This window comes from Podarcis cretensis (assembly GCF_951804945.1).
Source record: "Podarcis cretensis genome assembly, chromosome: 8".
Lineage (NCBI taxonomy): Eukaryota > Metazoa > Chordata > Lepidosauria > Squamata > Lacertidae > Podarcis > Podarcis cretensis.
This window is the reverse complement of record NC_137177.1, coordinates 35672933-35690030: the sequence shown is the minus strand read 5'-3', so window position 1 is coordinate 35690030 and position 17098 is coordinate 35672933. Positions and strand designations below refer to the sequence as shown.

Sequence of the window (17098 nt, the reverse complement as noted above, 5' to 3'; positions counted from 1 at the left end):
CCCAGCAGAAGCCCCGCCCTTTTGACGCAGCAACCGCCACTACTTCCGGGGGATCCCCCACTTTCTCTCAATCGGGCTGTCACAACTTCAGTGTTACCATAGAAACACTTCCGGCTTCCACGATAGAGAGCTCTAGGTAGAGTGGCTTCCCTAGGGTTACACATCGAAGTAGAAAAGCCTTTTGGCGATGCCGTTGTTTTCGCATTATGCTCCTCACACGGACGGCTGTCAAAAGGAACCCGGAAGTGAGGGCTGGAGTGGGGAGCGTCTTCTCTCACTCTCTTTTTAATCTGTATGCTTCTCCTTGGTTTGGTCGGCCTCTGTGGATACGGCAACCGCCGAGGGCCAAAAATGTTCGTGCGAAGCACGTTCAGCGTTTTCCTCCCTTCTCTCTGCAGCATCGAGGCGGAGCCGGGAGAAAGGTCCTCCCCTTTCCCCTCCCTGGATCTTACGAAGGAAATTCCGTAGCCCCGTTGAATTTAGCATTCTGCAATCACCCGCAGCTCTTACACTTACCGGTATTTCACAATAACGCATTTAAAATATAATCTAATAGATACATATGTATGCATGCATGCATATATCATTTGCATTTTAAAACTCTCATCCCTCCTCACCCGATCTCAACATGTTTGTTGGCATCCGTCTGTCCCGAGAGACCATGGAGCATTCCTCCAGGGGTGAAGTCAAACCGCTGCGTAGGCAGCACCAAAGTGACTCTCCTGGGGCGCAAGCCTGGGCAATGGGCATGGAAAGACTAGTGCAGTGGTTACCAACTGTTGGTCCGTGGACCCCAGAGGGTCCACGGCACCTCAAGGCTCCTGCTTGTTCTCCCCACCATTTATATACAAATAAAACCGGAGGGCTTTTGTTAATGAAGGACGCTCCTATTATATGCTATACAAACAAAAAGAGCTGGTGCCCTTCATTTGCTTTGAGCTTCAATCAGCCCCAGCCAGCACAGCTGTATTGTGCTGGTGCTATGGGAGCTGCTGGGAATTGTAGTTCAAAGCACCTGAAGGGCACCAGTTTTGGGAAGGCTGCCATAGTAGCTAAGAAACTCAAGTTTCCAGATAATTTCACCTGAACTCCTCTTGTCCAGCTATAATCATTAGCTTTATATTGCCATCTGTGCACATGACACTTTACAAAGAATAGATCCTTGAAAACTACACAAGAGAGACGGCAGTGAAAGGGGAGGCAACTAGGCCTAAACTGTTTATCTCATTTTAATCCTATCCTTCCTCCAAGGAGTGCTTGCCATCCCCAGGGAGACTTGCCTGGCACATTGGTTGTTATCTTACATACCACATAAACCCTATCTTATTCACTCAGGTCTTTGGTGGGTAATTTTAATTACTGGTTGTGGGTCACCACCACCATCATTTAAAAAATATTTTTAACTGCCACCCTAGGGAGTTCTTGCTTCTCTTGTTAGTTGCACTACTAACTAAAGACTAATTTGTTTTGAGACAATTTTTAGTAGTAAGCAATAAATAATAATAGTAATAATTGTACATAATGGCAAATTGTTCTTATTTGTAGAAGAAAGGCAGTACACAATTTGTTGAAAAGAAATAAATACATTTAAGCCATTTAGTCTTTAGTGTGTGTTGAAATTTAGCCTACGCCTATCTTAGCAAGGCCACTCTTGTGCTCCTATATAGCTTGTGCTATTTATAGAGTAGGATGGATATTCCTCTTTTTTCTCTTTCTTTCTCATCTATCTATTCCTCCGCTCCCTTGCTCCACAGGGAATTTCCAGAGGAAATACGCTTGGCTGATAAAGCAGCCAGTGAATTCATGCCATCTGCTTTCAATCAGTGACTCTCTGAGAGTCGGCTTCACACAAGTTGGTGGGTCCAGTTATTCTAGCATGAGGCTACCATATACATACCTATATTTCAGAAAGAATGCTTAATGCAGTACACACACATATATGTACTAGCTCGGAGTAGATTTGGAGCTGTAGGGGGTGTAGATTGTAGACTGGGGAAATGCTGAGTACCACCTAGTCTGCAAACTAGGGGTTGTGCCTGTGATGCTGTTGCTTGTATCCTATGAAAATTCTTTTCATCCAGAGTGTAGGCTTCTGTTATTTTACATCTCCATAGATCCTGATCACAAAACATAAATTTGTAGTAGCACATCTCTTTGTTTAAAGCACCCCTCTCCCTGGCCACAAATTCTCCCTTCCTCCTCTCCCTCCCTCCATTTGGAGTCTTTCTGGGGCAACTGCCAAGAAACGCAGCAAGCCCAGGTGGGATCCAAGGAGTAGAGGACACAGAGGGGCTTTTTGTCTGCCTTCTTCCAGCTGCTACCTTTGACAGTTGTTTTGCAGCTGCCCTCACTTTAGATTATTAATTACTTAACTACATTTGTAGAACCATATTTGTATAAGCTCACAACATAAAATGTTCACATACAATAAAAATAACAAAATCAAACAAGTTTCTGCCTACAAAATTCCAGCAGAAAGCATAAAACCAGGTGTCTGAAAAAATCACACATGCACAAAACCAAAGCCAAAGATTTTTTAAAAAAAAAACAACCCTAGGGGAATTTTTACAAAGTCTTCACCTGACACCAGAATGTAACCACAAATAAGCCCCCCTTTTCCCTTGTGTGCCATGTTTTTCTTTTCTAGATTATAAACCTGTAGGCTAGGGATTGCCTGTTTTGGTAGTATGTAAACCTCTCTGGGAGCCTTTTTGGCTGAAAAGCAGGGTACAGATGCTCTAAATAAAGAATATATGATAGGGGTTTAGAGGAGTCAAAACATTTCACATATGTACAGTGACAGACTGATGGGATTTGCAGCCCAAAACATCTGAAGAACACCAGGTGTCATGAACTGGCAGGACAATGAGGAGAGAGGACAACCCAGCAAGATGTGTAGCCGTGACTGGTACACACTGGGGCAAACTGGGGGTGGAGAAGGAGAGGTTGGGGGGCATAGAAAGTACTCAAGGGCAACAGAGGATAGCGAGGGGATGGGGGTCAGTACACAGGAACCAGAGGAGCAGGACTTGTCCCCAGAGTCAGAGGGTCCCCTGTGTCCATGAACACAGCAGGCTTGGAGGCATAGGAAGCAGCGGGGGGTAGCTGGCCAGGTAGAGGCTTCTTAGCTCTGGAAGGAGGTATGTGAGTCCTCAACTGGAGTAAGCTCAGGAAAGGTAGGGTCACATGCTTTGTTAAACCCAGATCCTGCAGTCAACATTCATGGTATAAAAATGAAGTAGGAGGTGAGGAGGTCTGCTCAGCTTCCCACATTGATGGACCTTGGTTTGGATGTTCTAGGAGCTCTACAGGACTACTTTTGGGGACTGTATGTACCAGTGGAGACTTGCTGCCAGGTGCACTAGGGGTTCAGGACACCAGGAGGGCAAAAACTGTGCTAGAGCCTTCATACTGTTAAGGCATCACATTTTCTCAATCAACAGAAAGCAAAATTAAAACATGTTTCCCATGCAATGCTCTCTCTTATGGCCAAGATGCTTCTGTAATGTTTACTCACAAGTGAATTCCATTCAGCAAAAATCCTTTGGAATGTCAACTGAAAGTGTCCACCTAGCATGTTATGCCCAATATCAGTTTGTTCCCAACCTAGGGGGTGTGTTCTATTCACAATACAACAGTTGTTTAAAATTATTTCAAGAAACTGCATTATGAGCCCCTTGTGGTCCATGCGCATCAGCTGGAAAAGTGGAATAAGCCCCACCCATGCTGCTGATGCACCCAGTGGCCCTCCACACTGGTGCCATTCCATCAGTGTATATATGTACACTGAGGTATGTGTGTAGAGATCCTCCATGCAAGGGGAGGAGGATGGCCTTGTTTGGGCCTTGTTTTGGAACTCTTCAAGTCATTGCCCTAGAAGTGAATACAAAACTAAGCTAGATGGATCAGTGATGTGACTGAGTATCGATACAGGTCTTGGGTCTGATCCAGCAGGGCTCTTCTTAGGCATAGAAGTTTATTAAATAAATATGGACCATAAAGAAGGCTGATCGCCGAAAAATTTATGCTTTTGAATTATGATGCTGGAGGAGACTCTTGAGAGTCCCATGGACTGCTAGACGATCAAATCTATCCATTCTTCAGGAAATTAGCCCTGAGTCCTCACTGGAAGAACAGATCCTAAAGCTGAGGCTCCAATACTTTGGCCACCTCATAAGAAGAGAAGACTCCCTGGAAAAGACCTTGATGTTGGGAAAGATGGAGGGCACAAGGAGAAGGGGACGATAGAGGACGAGATGGTTGGACAGTGTTCTTGAAGCTACCAACATGAGTTTGACCAAGCTGCGGGAGGCAGTGGAAGACAGGAGTACCTGGCGTGCTCTGGTCCATGGGGTCACGAAGAGTCAGACACGACTAAACAACAACAGGTATATTTATCTCTTAATTTGGTTTTGTTCAAATATTTTATCAGCCTTGAAGCTTGCTATAGGGAAGGTTCATAACTCAGCAGTAAGTACATTCTTCTTATTCAGAAGGCCACATGTTCAACCCCTTGGCTGCCAATTAGCCACTGGGCAACATTCAAGGTGCTGGTGGTAGTGGTATACAAAGCCCTATACAACCTGGGACCAGGTTACCTAAAATATTATCACCTCTCTTGAATACCTTACCAACTATTGTACTTGCCATAGCTGTCAACCTTCCCCTTTTTTGCGGGAAATTCCCTTATTCCAGCGCCGTTTCTCGCTGCTTCCCGCTGCTATCCCGGATTGTTAGATATCCTGTAGACTGTCCCCGGGACAGGTGAGGCTGCTGATCCCTTATTTTCAAATCTGAAAATTGACAGCTATGGTACTTGCAGGAGAGGGCATCCTACTGATATCACCTCAGCAAAGGCTCATTTTGTGTGATGTCAGAATTGGACTTCTAGTGTGGTGGCACCTCCTACCCTTTGGAACTTAATTCCATTACATATCAGATGGGCCCCATCTCTACTGTCTTGTTGGAATCTGTTGAAGACTTGCTTCTGTGATGGACAGGCCCTGGGTCTGCCTCCAGGTGACCCAGAGACCAATGGGAGCTGGTAGGACCATCACTCAATCTGAACAGAGAGTGGGGAGTTTAAGTGAGGTGACAGTTTAACCATCAGGTAGGAGAGAGGGACTATATGTAAGGGTAGACAGTGACTGTCAGTGTGGGCAGTTGGGGTTTGGACTATCTGAGTTCGGTTAACTGGGCAACCCACTTTTGATTCCTTCAGGGAATATTAAATCATAGAATCATAGAATCATAGAGTTGGAAGAGACCACAAGGGCCATCGAGTCCAACCCCCTGCCAAGCAGGAAACACCATCAGAGCACTCCTGACATATGGTTGTCAAGCCTCTGCTTAAAGACCTCCAAAGAAGACTCCACCACACTCCTTGGCAGAAAATTCCACTGTCAAACAGCTCTTACTGTCAGGAAGTTCTTCCTAATGTTTAGGTGGAATCTTCTTTCTTGTAGTTTGGAACCATTGCTCTGTGTCCGCTTCTCTGGAGCAGCAGAAAACAACCTTTCTCCCTCCTCTATGTGACATCCTTTTATATATTTGAACATGGCTATCATATCACCCCTTAACCTCCTCTTCTCCAGGCTAAACATGCCCAGCTCCCTTAGCCGTTCCTCATAAGGCATCGTTTCCAGGCCTTTGACCATTTTCGTTGCCCTCCTCTGGACACGTTCCAGTTTGTCAGTGTCCTTCTTGAACTGTGGTGCCCAGAACTGGACACAGTACTCCAGGTGAGGTCTGACCAGAGCAGAATACAGTGGCACTATTACTTCCCTTGATCTAGATGCTATACTCCTATTGATGCAGCCCAGAATTGCATTGGCTTTTTTAGCTGCCGCGTCACACTGTTGGCTCATGTCAAGTTTGTGGTCAACCAAGACTCCTAGATCCTTTTCACATGTACTGCTCTCAAGCCAGGTGTCACCCATCTTGTATTTGTGCCTCTCATTTTTTTTGCCCAAGTGCAATACTTTACATTTCTCCCTGTTAAAATTCATCTTGTTTGTTTTGCCCCAGTTCTCTAATCTGTCAAGGTCGTTTTGAAGTGTGCTCCTGTCTTCTGGGGTGTTAGCCACCCCTCCCAGTTTGGTGTCATCTGCAAATTTGATCAGGATGCCCTTGAGTCCATCATCTAAGTCGTTGATAAAGATGTTGAATAAGACCGGGCCCAAGACAGAACCCTGTGGCACCCCACTAGTCACTCTTCTCCAGGATGAAGAGGAACCATTGATGAGCACCCTTTGGGTTCGGTCAGTCAGCCAGTTACAAATCCACTGAGTGGTAGCATAGTCAAGTCCGCATTTTACCAGCTTCTTTACAAGAATATCATGGGGCACCTTGTGAAATGCCTTGCTGAAATCAAGGTAGGCTACATCCACTGCGTTCCTAGAAGAGGCTGAGCAGATGGGAAAAGCCTACCATGCCCAGTGCATTTTTTTTCTAAAAAAATGTTTAGGGGTACTCTCATTTTCCTACTCATATTGAAATACTGCCTCTCAATGAGGCCAAACTTACATTCACAAAATGTTATGGGTATGCGTACCCGTGTCCCCCCAGAAAAAAAAGCACTGACCTTGCCACTTGTTCCGATTCAGCAATAAACCATGGAAAGCATATGGGGAAAACAGAGGTGTGGGTGACTTGATGAACTCTGGTGTTTTGTGCCTAATTTGTGAAACCATCAAGCTCGAAATCTAGAGAGAGTGTAATTAAATAAACATTTCAGTTTTATTCCAGAAGTGCCTCCTCATCCTTTGAACCTCTGAGGATTGAGTGGACACTGGGCAGAAGTACAATACCTAGCTGCTGTTTGATCATAAACGCTACGACAAATAGCTATTCGAGACCTCTTATGCATTAATAACAGGGAGTTTTTATCTATTAACTCAGAAAATTGGAAATTGGTCATGTTTCCCTGCTCTTATCTTCAGTGAGGGTCTCTTTCAACAACCCTTCTGAGTGGAGATGATTATTTCAGCCAGTATCCATACTGGATTTGAAATTGTTTTTATATTTGTAATTCTTTTAATATTACTCTTGGGGTTGGTCCAGAGGGTGCAACTGGTGCAGAATGTGGCGGCTAGGTTGCTTGTATTGGGGAAACTACCACCAACATATAGCAGCACCCTGCTTCTGGGATTTGCACTTACTGCCAGTCTGTTACCAAACAAAGTTCAAACTGGGATACTAACATTTAAGTCCCCACATAGCTGAGAACCAGGTTACTTGAGAGGCTGCCTATTTTGCATCCAACAGGCCACCATGGTCTGCAGGAGAGTTTAACCTGCATGTTCCAAAAAACTCGGAAGCCCCTTCCACAGAAACTCGGAACAGGGCTTTTGTGTGGTTGACTCTTTTGTGGAAGAGCATACCTGTCCAGTTCTGCCGGGCACCCACTATCTGCACTTTCCAGAAACAACTGAAGGCATTTTTGTTCCGATGGCCATTCCCTAGCTGGATAAATGTACTACGAGTCTTGTTTTAAATGTATTTGTTGTTCTTGTGCTTTTAAATATCTTATGTGTAAACTCACCTCGAGACGACGGTTTAGAAGGCGATTAATTTATTACTCATTATAATGTAAATGATTTTAACTATTTTTGTACATGCAGTTGTTTTAACTGTTTTACAGATTTTTTTATGGTATTGTGAAATTTCTCCAAGATGCTTTAAAGGAAGTAATTTGTGATAGAAATAATATGAAAGCTGCATTAGTATGTAATGAGAGTGTCTATTAACGAACTATAAAGGAATTTATTCTGGCTTGCTGGGTAGACTTCCATCCTCCCCTTAAGACCCCTTTGGCCCTATTAAGAAAAGCAGAGTGGCCTCAGTTGTCCCCGATCTGAGGCTATGTGCATTATTTTGCTAGCAGCTTAGAGGTTCACGATTATGGAGATATAATAACCAGAGCAAGCAAGCAAACCTTTAAAACAATACACAGAAATATTTCCTTCCCATTGACACTAACCCACCCCGCGCCCGCTTTATCACAGCGCCTCAAGATGAGGGAACTACAATCCCCATCAGGCCATAGGCACGGCGCATGCTCTGTGGGAGGGGAAGGGTAGGGGGCGATGAAACCGCCGCACAGGCGCAGCTGAACATGCTGGGCTAGCTCCGCCTTCTTTCGCTTGCGGCTGAAGCTGCGATTGGCGGCTGGCGATGCTCGGGGAGTTTGGGCGGCTCCTGCGAAGCGTGTGTCTATGTGTGTGTGTCAGGCTAGGTAGAGCCGTGCAAGGCAAGGGACCGGCTGGAAGGTGAGCAGCACAGGGAGAATGGAAGCGGCTGCTACTGCGGCTTTTGGTGTCGCTGCTCCGCCTTTGGATTGAGGGAGAAGAGGAGGAAGCCTTTCCTGGCTAGCCGTGCGTGAGCATAGGTGGGCGCTGCCAGAAAGGGCCACTGCCCTTCCCCTCCTCCGGAGACTGCTGGACCTGGGTGGTACCCGCCTCTTCTCCCCCCTCCCATTTCCCCCCATTACAGGCTTAATGGGGAGGGGGGAAGCATTGGCCCAAGAAGCCTATCCTGAGTTTCTCCTGTACCTGTGATATTTCATCTTCTGTAGAAATCAGAAGGAGGTGAAGGCTATAACAGCAGAGAGAGAAACCTTTTTGTCACCTGTGAGCGTGTGTGTGTGTGTGTGTCTCCAGGCAAAGGTGCTGTTTGCTGGGGTAACGGAGCAAAAAGGGGGTGGGGAAAGTTGGCAGTGCTAGAAAGACATTGGAGCCAGCTTTGTATGAGAACTGCACATTTCCTCCTTGTCCTTGTAGTTCTGGGAGAGGTAGTGGAAGCACCCGTACCCTGGCTGCTCTTACGTCCAATGCACCAAGGTTGAGATCTTATATCGAAAACAGTTGCCAGGGCTGAGTCTTGAATGACGCTGAAGTGTGCTTTCGTGTGTGTCTTTGGGACTTGCTACTTAAAAGGAGACCCGCTGGGGTTGAGACTCTGTGGCAAGCATGTGTGCAGTCACCTGGAATTTCCCACTGTAGGCAGATTCTGGGTGCTCATTAGGGAAGGGCAATCTGTACAAGCTCAGAGGCACTGTCCCTGTTGCTTAGTGGCACTGGACCAATTTGAGACATTTGAAGTGGGAGCTGGATGGCACTTATTTTGCAGGTTGAAAGATCCATGCTCAAAGTGATGGACTTGGTGTCCCTGAGCTTTACAGAGCTGTGATCTTGTGTTGCCTATGAAGGGAATTCTCTAGTGCTAAATTTCTAGGAACAAATATGTGTGGGCAGCTTGTGGGTACCTTGATGGTAAGGGGAATACACTCTGTACAGTGGTACCTCGGGTTAAGTACTTAATTCATTCCGGAGGTCCGTTCTTAACCTGAGACTATTCTTAACCTGAAGCACCACTTTACTGAATGGGGCCTCCTGCTCCCGCTGCGCCGCCAGAACACAATTTCTGTTCTCATCCTGAAGCAAAGTTCTTAGCCTGAGGTATTATTTCTGGGTTAGCGGAGTCTGTAACCTGAAGCGTATGTAACCCGCGGTAGCACTGTACATGCTTTGGGGCTCTTTATTTTACTTCTCTTAAGTCCTTGCATTTCCAAAAGTGTGTTCTGTATTCATCATTTTGGTTTGGTCTGTGGCTGTACTGGCATTTTTGTAAAATGCACTGTTTGCACACAGTGAGGGTGGGACAGAGGATAGAGGCATAGGCAAACTTGGCCCTCCAGATGTTTTGGAACTACAACTCCCACCATCCCTAGCTAACAGGACAAGTGGTCAGAGATGATGGGAATTGTAGGCTCAAAACATCTGGAGGGCCGAGTTTGCCTATGCCTGGGATAGTGTGATAAGTTTGGTCCCCTGGATTGTCAAGGCTACCTTCTTGCCAACACATGCTGCAGTCCTCACTTATACTTGCATGCTCTCAAATTTAGAAGAAAATGAGATCTTATTCTATGTGCTGCCTTGGTTGGCATCCATTTGTCTCAAGGGACAAAGGACTGCTCCTCTGGGAGGGAAGTCAAACCACTGTGTTAGCAGCACTTAAGTGACCTCCCTGGGGTGCAAGCCTGGGCAATGTGTATGGAGGACCTGGGCAGCCCAGACAACAATAACCCCTCCACCTCTGAGCCTAACTGATGTCCAGAGGAAAACAATGGGCACCAGCTTGGTTGCAGGACTTGCCAGAAGGAGGCATATAAGGTGCCATCCAACTTAGGGACTAATATCTGGATTTGTGTAGGGTTTAGTCCTTCTTCCAAAAATATCCTGCAAGGCAGTGGAGGTTTAGGATCAGAATTTCCTTCTCCCATCTGTCGCTGGCTTCCCTCTACAACTTATGCAGAAACCACCTTCTTCACTGTTGGACCCAGTATTGGTCTTGTTCGCTCGATCCTCCAGAGCCTGTCTTCACATGCAGGGCAGTCCCTAACTCATGGAGGGTTTGAGGCCCATCAGCTACCATCACCTGGTTTAGCTGGCCAGTGGAAGCTGTTCCCAGGTAGTGGCTGTTGTCACATGCTGACAGTTTCTAGGAGCGATAGCTGAGAGCTGAGTTCAGGGTAGGGACTAAAGGTGGACAGACCACCCTAGAAAAGCATGATGTGTCCCCCAGCTGAGGTATTGCCCCACCCCTAATATCCCATACAACCCTGTACAGTGGTACCTTGGTTAATCCATTCTGGGAGTCCATTGGACTCCTGGAACCGTTCGAAAACCAAGGTGCGGCTTCTGATTGGCTGCCGGAGCTTCCTGCACTCAATCAGAAGCCGCATTGGATGTTTGGCTTCCAAAAAATGTTCGCAAACCAGAACACTTACTTCCGGGTTTGTGGTGTTTGGGAGCCGATTTGTTTGGGAGCCAAGCCATTCAACAACCAAGGTACCACTGTACTGACTGCAGCAACACTAATGTGGTGGTTTCAGGGATGAAACTCATCTATAATCTCAAAAGGAATTTATAGTTGCATGCCTTGATTCTCTTGCCTGCAAAATGGGTGCCTCATCCCAACTGTGTTTCACTCATTTTTATTCTAGTAATAGCAAAGAAAGAAGGCTACCATTGTGTCAGTCACACAATAAATGTGATTTTCCCCCTGCCATTTATTCTTAACCTCTGTAGTGAGGACTGTTTTCTTCTGTCTGCAGCCAATTTGTGAAGGAAAATAGGTTTGGAATAGTTATGGCAAAAAAAGTGTGGAAAGTGAGATTTCTGGAGATTATTAAGGAGAGTTAGACTGGAAGAGCGGAGGTGAGGGGCACTGAAGGAGATGTGGTAGCTCAGAACTGACAAAAGCATGCAAGTATTTCAGGGGTGAAAAGGCTGAGTGATCTCCCGGATGCTCCAGTTTTTGGTGTGTGTTTTCCTTGCTGGCTGTGCTGAAAATTCTTTGTTCCTAGGACTGACTGGCTTCCCCTGGAGGGTTATGCTACACAAGCCACATGGTTGAGGAGGAAGAAGAGTCTGCTTGGGTCCTAATGCCCTCTCTGTAGAAGGGTGACCTTGCATAGTTTTGGACTCTCGCAAGAGGAATGTAGCGAGAGAAGCTGCATTCCTGTTCCCACTTTCTCCTCTCCTTCAGGCACAGTAATTAGATAGCTCATTAAAAAGCACAGGTTTTTCTCTTTGCTTCTCCATTCCACTTGTGCATTTTAAGAACTCATATATGGACAAATCAGTCCTATAATTGTGGTACGCCAGCTGGCTGCTTAACACCCCTGAACACTGCTGGCACTTAATTGGGTTCCTGCGCATGTTCAGCACAAAAGTTGTGAAGAGCAGAATACCACCACAACCTGCACCCTCAGCACCTGTGACAGCATTGCCAACTCTCGCAAATTATGGCCTGGTTCAGTGATGGCACCCTTGTGAGCTCGGTGGTGGTGAGAGTACTCAATGAATGTGCCAGAAAGATACAGTGTTGTTGTAAGAATGTTGTTTATCAGTCCATCTTTGTCTTTAGTGTCTTATGCCAGAAATAAATATGTTGTTCAGCTTTGAGTACCAAAGTTGTGAGGTGGGGTGGGTACCAGAATTTCTGCCATGCAAAGGATTTGCAGTGATTTGTGCTGATGAATTTGACACCAGTTCAGATTCAGGCCTATCTGCCTTTTGTGGCAACTTAAGGGCTCCTAAAATATGTTAAATGGTGAAGGAGTTGATAGCCAGACTGGGAAATGCATTTTTCTGCCCGCAACTGTGGAGAGCATCTTTTGGACCAGACAGGAGTGAGCTAGAGATGAACCAGTTGTCCAACTTGTAATTGGGCAGTTCCATACATTAATAGATAATTGAAAGCAACTTTTAGCATAATGTGTGAATTGGTAATAAATGCTGGCAAACCCCTGAATGGATACAATTCTCCTAAGTCAAGTCATTTTCAGACAATCTCATGCTAATTTGTCTGTGGGGAGATTAGATGATGTTGCATCAAGCAAATGTTATCTCACACGATTTCCTCATCACTTCACACAAAAAGTTCAAAGTGGGTTTGTTGTTGAAGAGCTCCAGAGCAACTTCAAATGCACTTCCTGAATTTGCCAATATTTGAATCTCACCCGAAAATAGCAGTAGTCTGAAAGCGCCCTAGTGTGCTCAGCTTCTGGTTGAGGTGATGTGTTCAATATAGGCCAATGTAGATTGAGTATTCAGATTACTGGGTTTTCAAAGGTTTATTGCCAGCGTATGCATCAGCTGTTCTGGCTGGGATTTTTCTCTGGTCCTCAAGTTTTCCAGATTCATTTCTGCGTGCCTTGGAGGGGTGGGGAGATACACTGCTGTGGGGAGGGACTTGATCTCTGTGCACGGAAGGAAAGGCATTTCTGTGCTGATGTTCTGTTCCTGCATTTTCTTTCAGAGTCAAGAGGTAGTTCTTTGCTGTATGAGCAATGGAGATGCAATCTTACTACACCAAACTCTTGGGAGAGCTCAATGAGCAGCGGAAGAGGGACTTCTTTTGTGACTGTAGCATCATTGTGGAGGGGAGGATTTTCAAAGCCCACAAAAACATTCTGTTTGCCAACAGTGGTTACTTCAGAGCTTTGCTGATCCACTACATCCAAGACAGTGGCCGACACAGCACTGCTTCCCTGGACATTGTTACATCAGAGGCCTTCTCAATTATCCTGGACTTCCTTTATTCAGGGAAGTTGGATCTTTGTGGGGAAAACGTGATTGAAGTTATGTCTGCAGCCAGTTACCTGCAGATGACTGATGTTGTCAACTTCTGCAAGACATACATCAGGTCGTCACTGGACATCTGCAGGAAAATAGAGAGAGAAGCTGCCTTTTATCAGGCTGACAGTGGGAGCTCTAGTTCTGCTCGAGAGGGCACGTCGTATGGGGCAAAGAGCCAGTGCTCAGCGTCAGTTTCATCTCTTCAGGAGAAAGAGAGGGTTCCAGATTGCCAGCGAGACCCTCCCTGCGGGGAATGTTGTAGCTGCCACCCCATTCAGCTTGTAGTGCGGGACCCTGTAAGCAGTGACTCTCCAGATGACACAAATTCTTCACTGCCCAAAGTGGTAGAACCCAAAGTAGAGTTTGATGCAGACGAAGTGGAAGTGGAAGTTGGCGAGCGACTACAGCAGTACCCAACACCGCTGACGATTGAGCAGATAGAGGAGGGGCTCCATAGTGGCCAGGCCATGGACCTGGCATGCAACAACTATCACATGAAGCAGTTTTTAGAAGCTCTGCTGCGCAACAGTGCAGCCCAGAGGAAGGACGATGTGGTCCATCATTTTGTCCGTGGGTTTGAGGGTAGGCCAGAGGATGCAGGAGTGCCCATGAGTTCCGTGGTGGACATTCACAATGACTGGTATGGAGAGGATGCAGGTGAGATCAGATCCCATGAGGCTGGATGAGATTCCTCTGTTGCCGGGGATAGCTTTCTGGATGAAACTGTAGATAGTTATACCTGCAAGGGGGAGTGGGGGAAAGACAGCAAAGAATAAACATACACCCTGTTTTGATGACTTGTAACATTGCCTTGGTAGTGCACAGTACCAAGAGTTCACTTTCATTCGGGCCAACCAGAATGTCACAAAATCATGAGCAAGTCAGAACGGGCTGGATATTGGGCAAAAAGGGGTGGGGTGGGCAAGGGGCTGCAGGAGAGAAAAGGAAGAGGGTACAATATACAAGCCTACAAATCTACAGCACGTAACAGTCTTAAACCTGAGAGCAGAAGTCTGTTAACTAGACTGAATTAGCTGAGACTTTGCTTGGTGCAAAACAGATTTCAGGTGGTACTGAGGACTGTTGGGAAAAAAGAAGCAATTACTATTTGTCCCTTTATATATATTTTAAAAGCCTCAAACAGTTCCCTGGGTCTGTCTCCAGCACCAAATGGAATGCAGGGGTCTTTTGTAAGCAGGTTAAGAATTCCATTGTGGTCTTTTTGTTAGCAAAGATGGAGAATAATTTTAGATGATACACTAAACAGTAATTCAAAGCCAAAATAGGTGGCATCACTTCAAGGTTGGAGGGCATATATAGCCTAATGCCCCCCTCCCCCAATGTTCTAGCTTCAGGTCGTAAAATACCTTTTTTCTTTCAGTTTGAAGATTTCTCTCCTGGAAGGTTAATAGAGTATTCCTATTCGAGTTTACTCCAAAGTAAGTCCCATAGAATTAATTGCAGCAGGAAATTGCTGGACTGCAGACTTTTGGTACAAATAAGCACTGTTTATAACAAGCTTGAAATATCAAGCCTTGGGTGAGCAGGCACAAACATCCTTATGAATAAAAAGCAAATTTTGTAGCATTTATTTTCTGCTGTTGATGTGCAGAAAAATGGTTTGCAGTAGTATGTTGAGGCTGGGCAGGCTAGTAAAAAAATCATGAAAATGCATTTTCCCAGGACAAGAGTTGCTATGTTTCTGTGTGGAATTTGGATGCATTTCCCCCAAAGAAAGCAGGGGAAATCCCTCCTTTTGCAAGGAGATTACATTTCCTTAGTTTCTTCTTGACCCAGCACCCTCCAGTTTTTTTGGACTATAACTTCTTGGTTGGGGTTGATGGGAGTTGTAGTCCAAAACATTTGAAGGCCACCAGGTTGGAGGAAGGCTGCACTAAGGGAATCCCCACCACACCTTGATGCTGTGTCAGCTGTAGCAGTAGTGTTGTGTGGCATGTGTGCGACATGGCTAATAATACACAGCAAAACAATCTCCTCTTTCTCCCTCATGTATTCTAAACCACAAAAATTTGTGCTTTTCTTCAGTTACCAGCATTTTAAATTCTGACCCCACTTCAAAAACAGTGAGTTGACGCCTCTGAAATGCTTCTCTTTCCAAAGGTGATGTGCTGGTGGTGCCGATCAAGCTGCACAAGTGCCCATTCTGCCCATACACGGCCAAACAGAAAGGGATCCTGAAGCGGCACATCCGTTCGCACACGGGCGAGAGGCCCTACCCATGCGAGATATGCGGCAAGCGCTTCACACGGCAGGAGCACCTCCGGAGTCATGCTCTGAGTGTAAGTCAGAGATGTGCAACAAGAGGCGAGTTAAAGAGTAAGCTAAATTGTGGGGTGGCTGGTGCTGCTGTCACTCCCAGGACTCTGACAGCAGAATCCTTAACACCCGTTGATTTTAAAAAGCAGACTTCAACTAGTGCTAATACGCCCAGGAACCTCACCAAAATGCTGGAGAGGATGCACCTCCACAGGCACATACCTCCACATGTGGTGGGAATGTTCCAAAATCCAACTATTCTGGACAACAACCATACGAGAAATATTCAAAATAACTAAGCAAGTATTAGAAGTCACCCCAGAACTCGCCCTACTAAACATCTTCCAAGATAATAATGCCCACTACATCATAAAGAGCTCATAACCCACTTACTTTGAGCAGCCAGAAACATCATATCCAGACACTGGAGAGACCTGTCAGGAGTAAGCATGGACCAATAGTACCAAATAGTATGGGAAACAGCCCTATTAGAAAAACTAATCAATAAACTGAAACTGACACGGGGACAAATAGAAGAAGTCGCCTTCACCCCGGTATGGCTCCCCTTTATCACATACACAGCCCAACAAGACAATGACAAGAATCCACCAACAGCATACGAATCAGTTTGGCTAACTTGATTCAAAAACACGCACCCACCCCACTCACACATGAAAATAAAGACCACCACAGCCAACCACAAATGAATAACCACACCCTAGGCCAACCTAAACCTCTCTCACCACCAAAGGAACACAAGCAAATAGTAAAGAGAACCCGCCCAAGCAACGCTGACACAAAACCCCACACATACATTAAGTAAAATAGAAACATCGCCACCCAACTCCACCCCCACTCACCATGGCCCCCTCCACCTTTTCCCACCTTTTCATCCTAATGTAACACTAATGTCTCAACAAATGAAACTGATCTGTAGAAAATGTAACTTGAAAAAAGAGACATTGCACATACTTTTGTAAACCAATAAATCTTTAATTAAAAATATGTTTTAAAAAAGCAGACTTCATTTTTTTAAAATAATATTTATTACTTTTAAACCTTACAATAAAGAAGAAAAAGAATGGGAAAAAAGAAGAAGCAAAAGAAAGAAAAAAAACAATACGATACAATATATAAACAGTACACAACGCAACATTAACACATTAGACTAAACAAAACAAAGCAAAAACAATTTAAAAACATACATCATACCATTTCAGTGCCTTATCTTTCATTCCCTTGTTTCATCGACCTCCTCTCACCTCCCTTTTTGTATTCAACTTCTATTAATTGTTTCAGCAATTCCTTTCCATCTTTCTATATTTTCTGTCATATAATTATCTTAACTTATTTTAACCTTATTTTCCATTAATACTATGATACTTATTTATGCTTAACTCCTTATAACATTTCTACTAAAGCCTTATAATTTCATTCCAACATTTTTCTGACACTCATTAATTTTACAGTATTTCTATAAATAGACTTTAAACTTTTTCCAATCTTCTTCCACCGTCTCTTCTCCCTGGTCTCGGATTCTGCCAGTCATTTCCGTCAATACCATATAGTTCATCAACCTGGTGATCTTCTGTCCGAGGCTCTTAACTCTTTTCCAAGTCCCTTCTGCAGGTCTTCTTCATATTTATACATGCACTTTACTTTGTCTTCTGCTGATC

The 17098-nt window shown here is 45.1% G+C and overlaps 1 protein-coding gene across 4 annotated transcripts in view; it reads left to right on the top strand.

Moving 5' to 3' along the window:
• The first annotated feature begins 8155 nt into the window (after window positions 1-8155).
• ZBTB8B (zinc finger and BTB domain containing 8B) overlaps window positions 8156-17098 on the top strand; it is a 23342-nt gene continuing 14399 nt past the window's right edge. For 2 of the 4 annotated variants that reach the window (XM_079989102.1, XM_079989101.1), the window contains exons 1-3: window positions 8198-8389; window positions 12826-13802; window positions 15267-15445. In XM_079989102.1, coding sequence (XP_079845228.1) covers window positions 12857-13802; window positions 15267-15445 — 1125 coding nt within the window. In that variant the 5' untranslated portion in view covers window positions 8198-8389; window positions 12826-12856. Of the gene's footprint in view, window positions 8390-12825; window positions 13803-15266; window positions 15446-17098 lie in introns of all 4 variants that reach the window. The other 2 variants (XM_079989100.1, XM_079989099.1) reach the window with 2 other exon arrangements.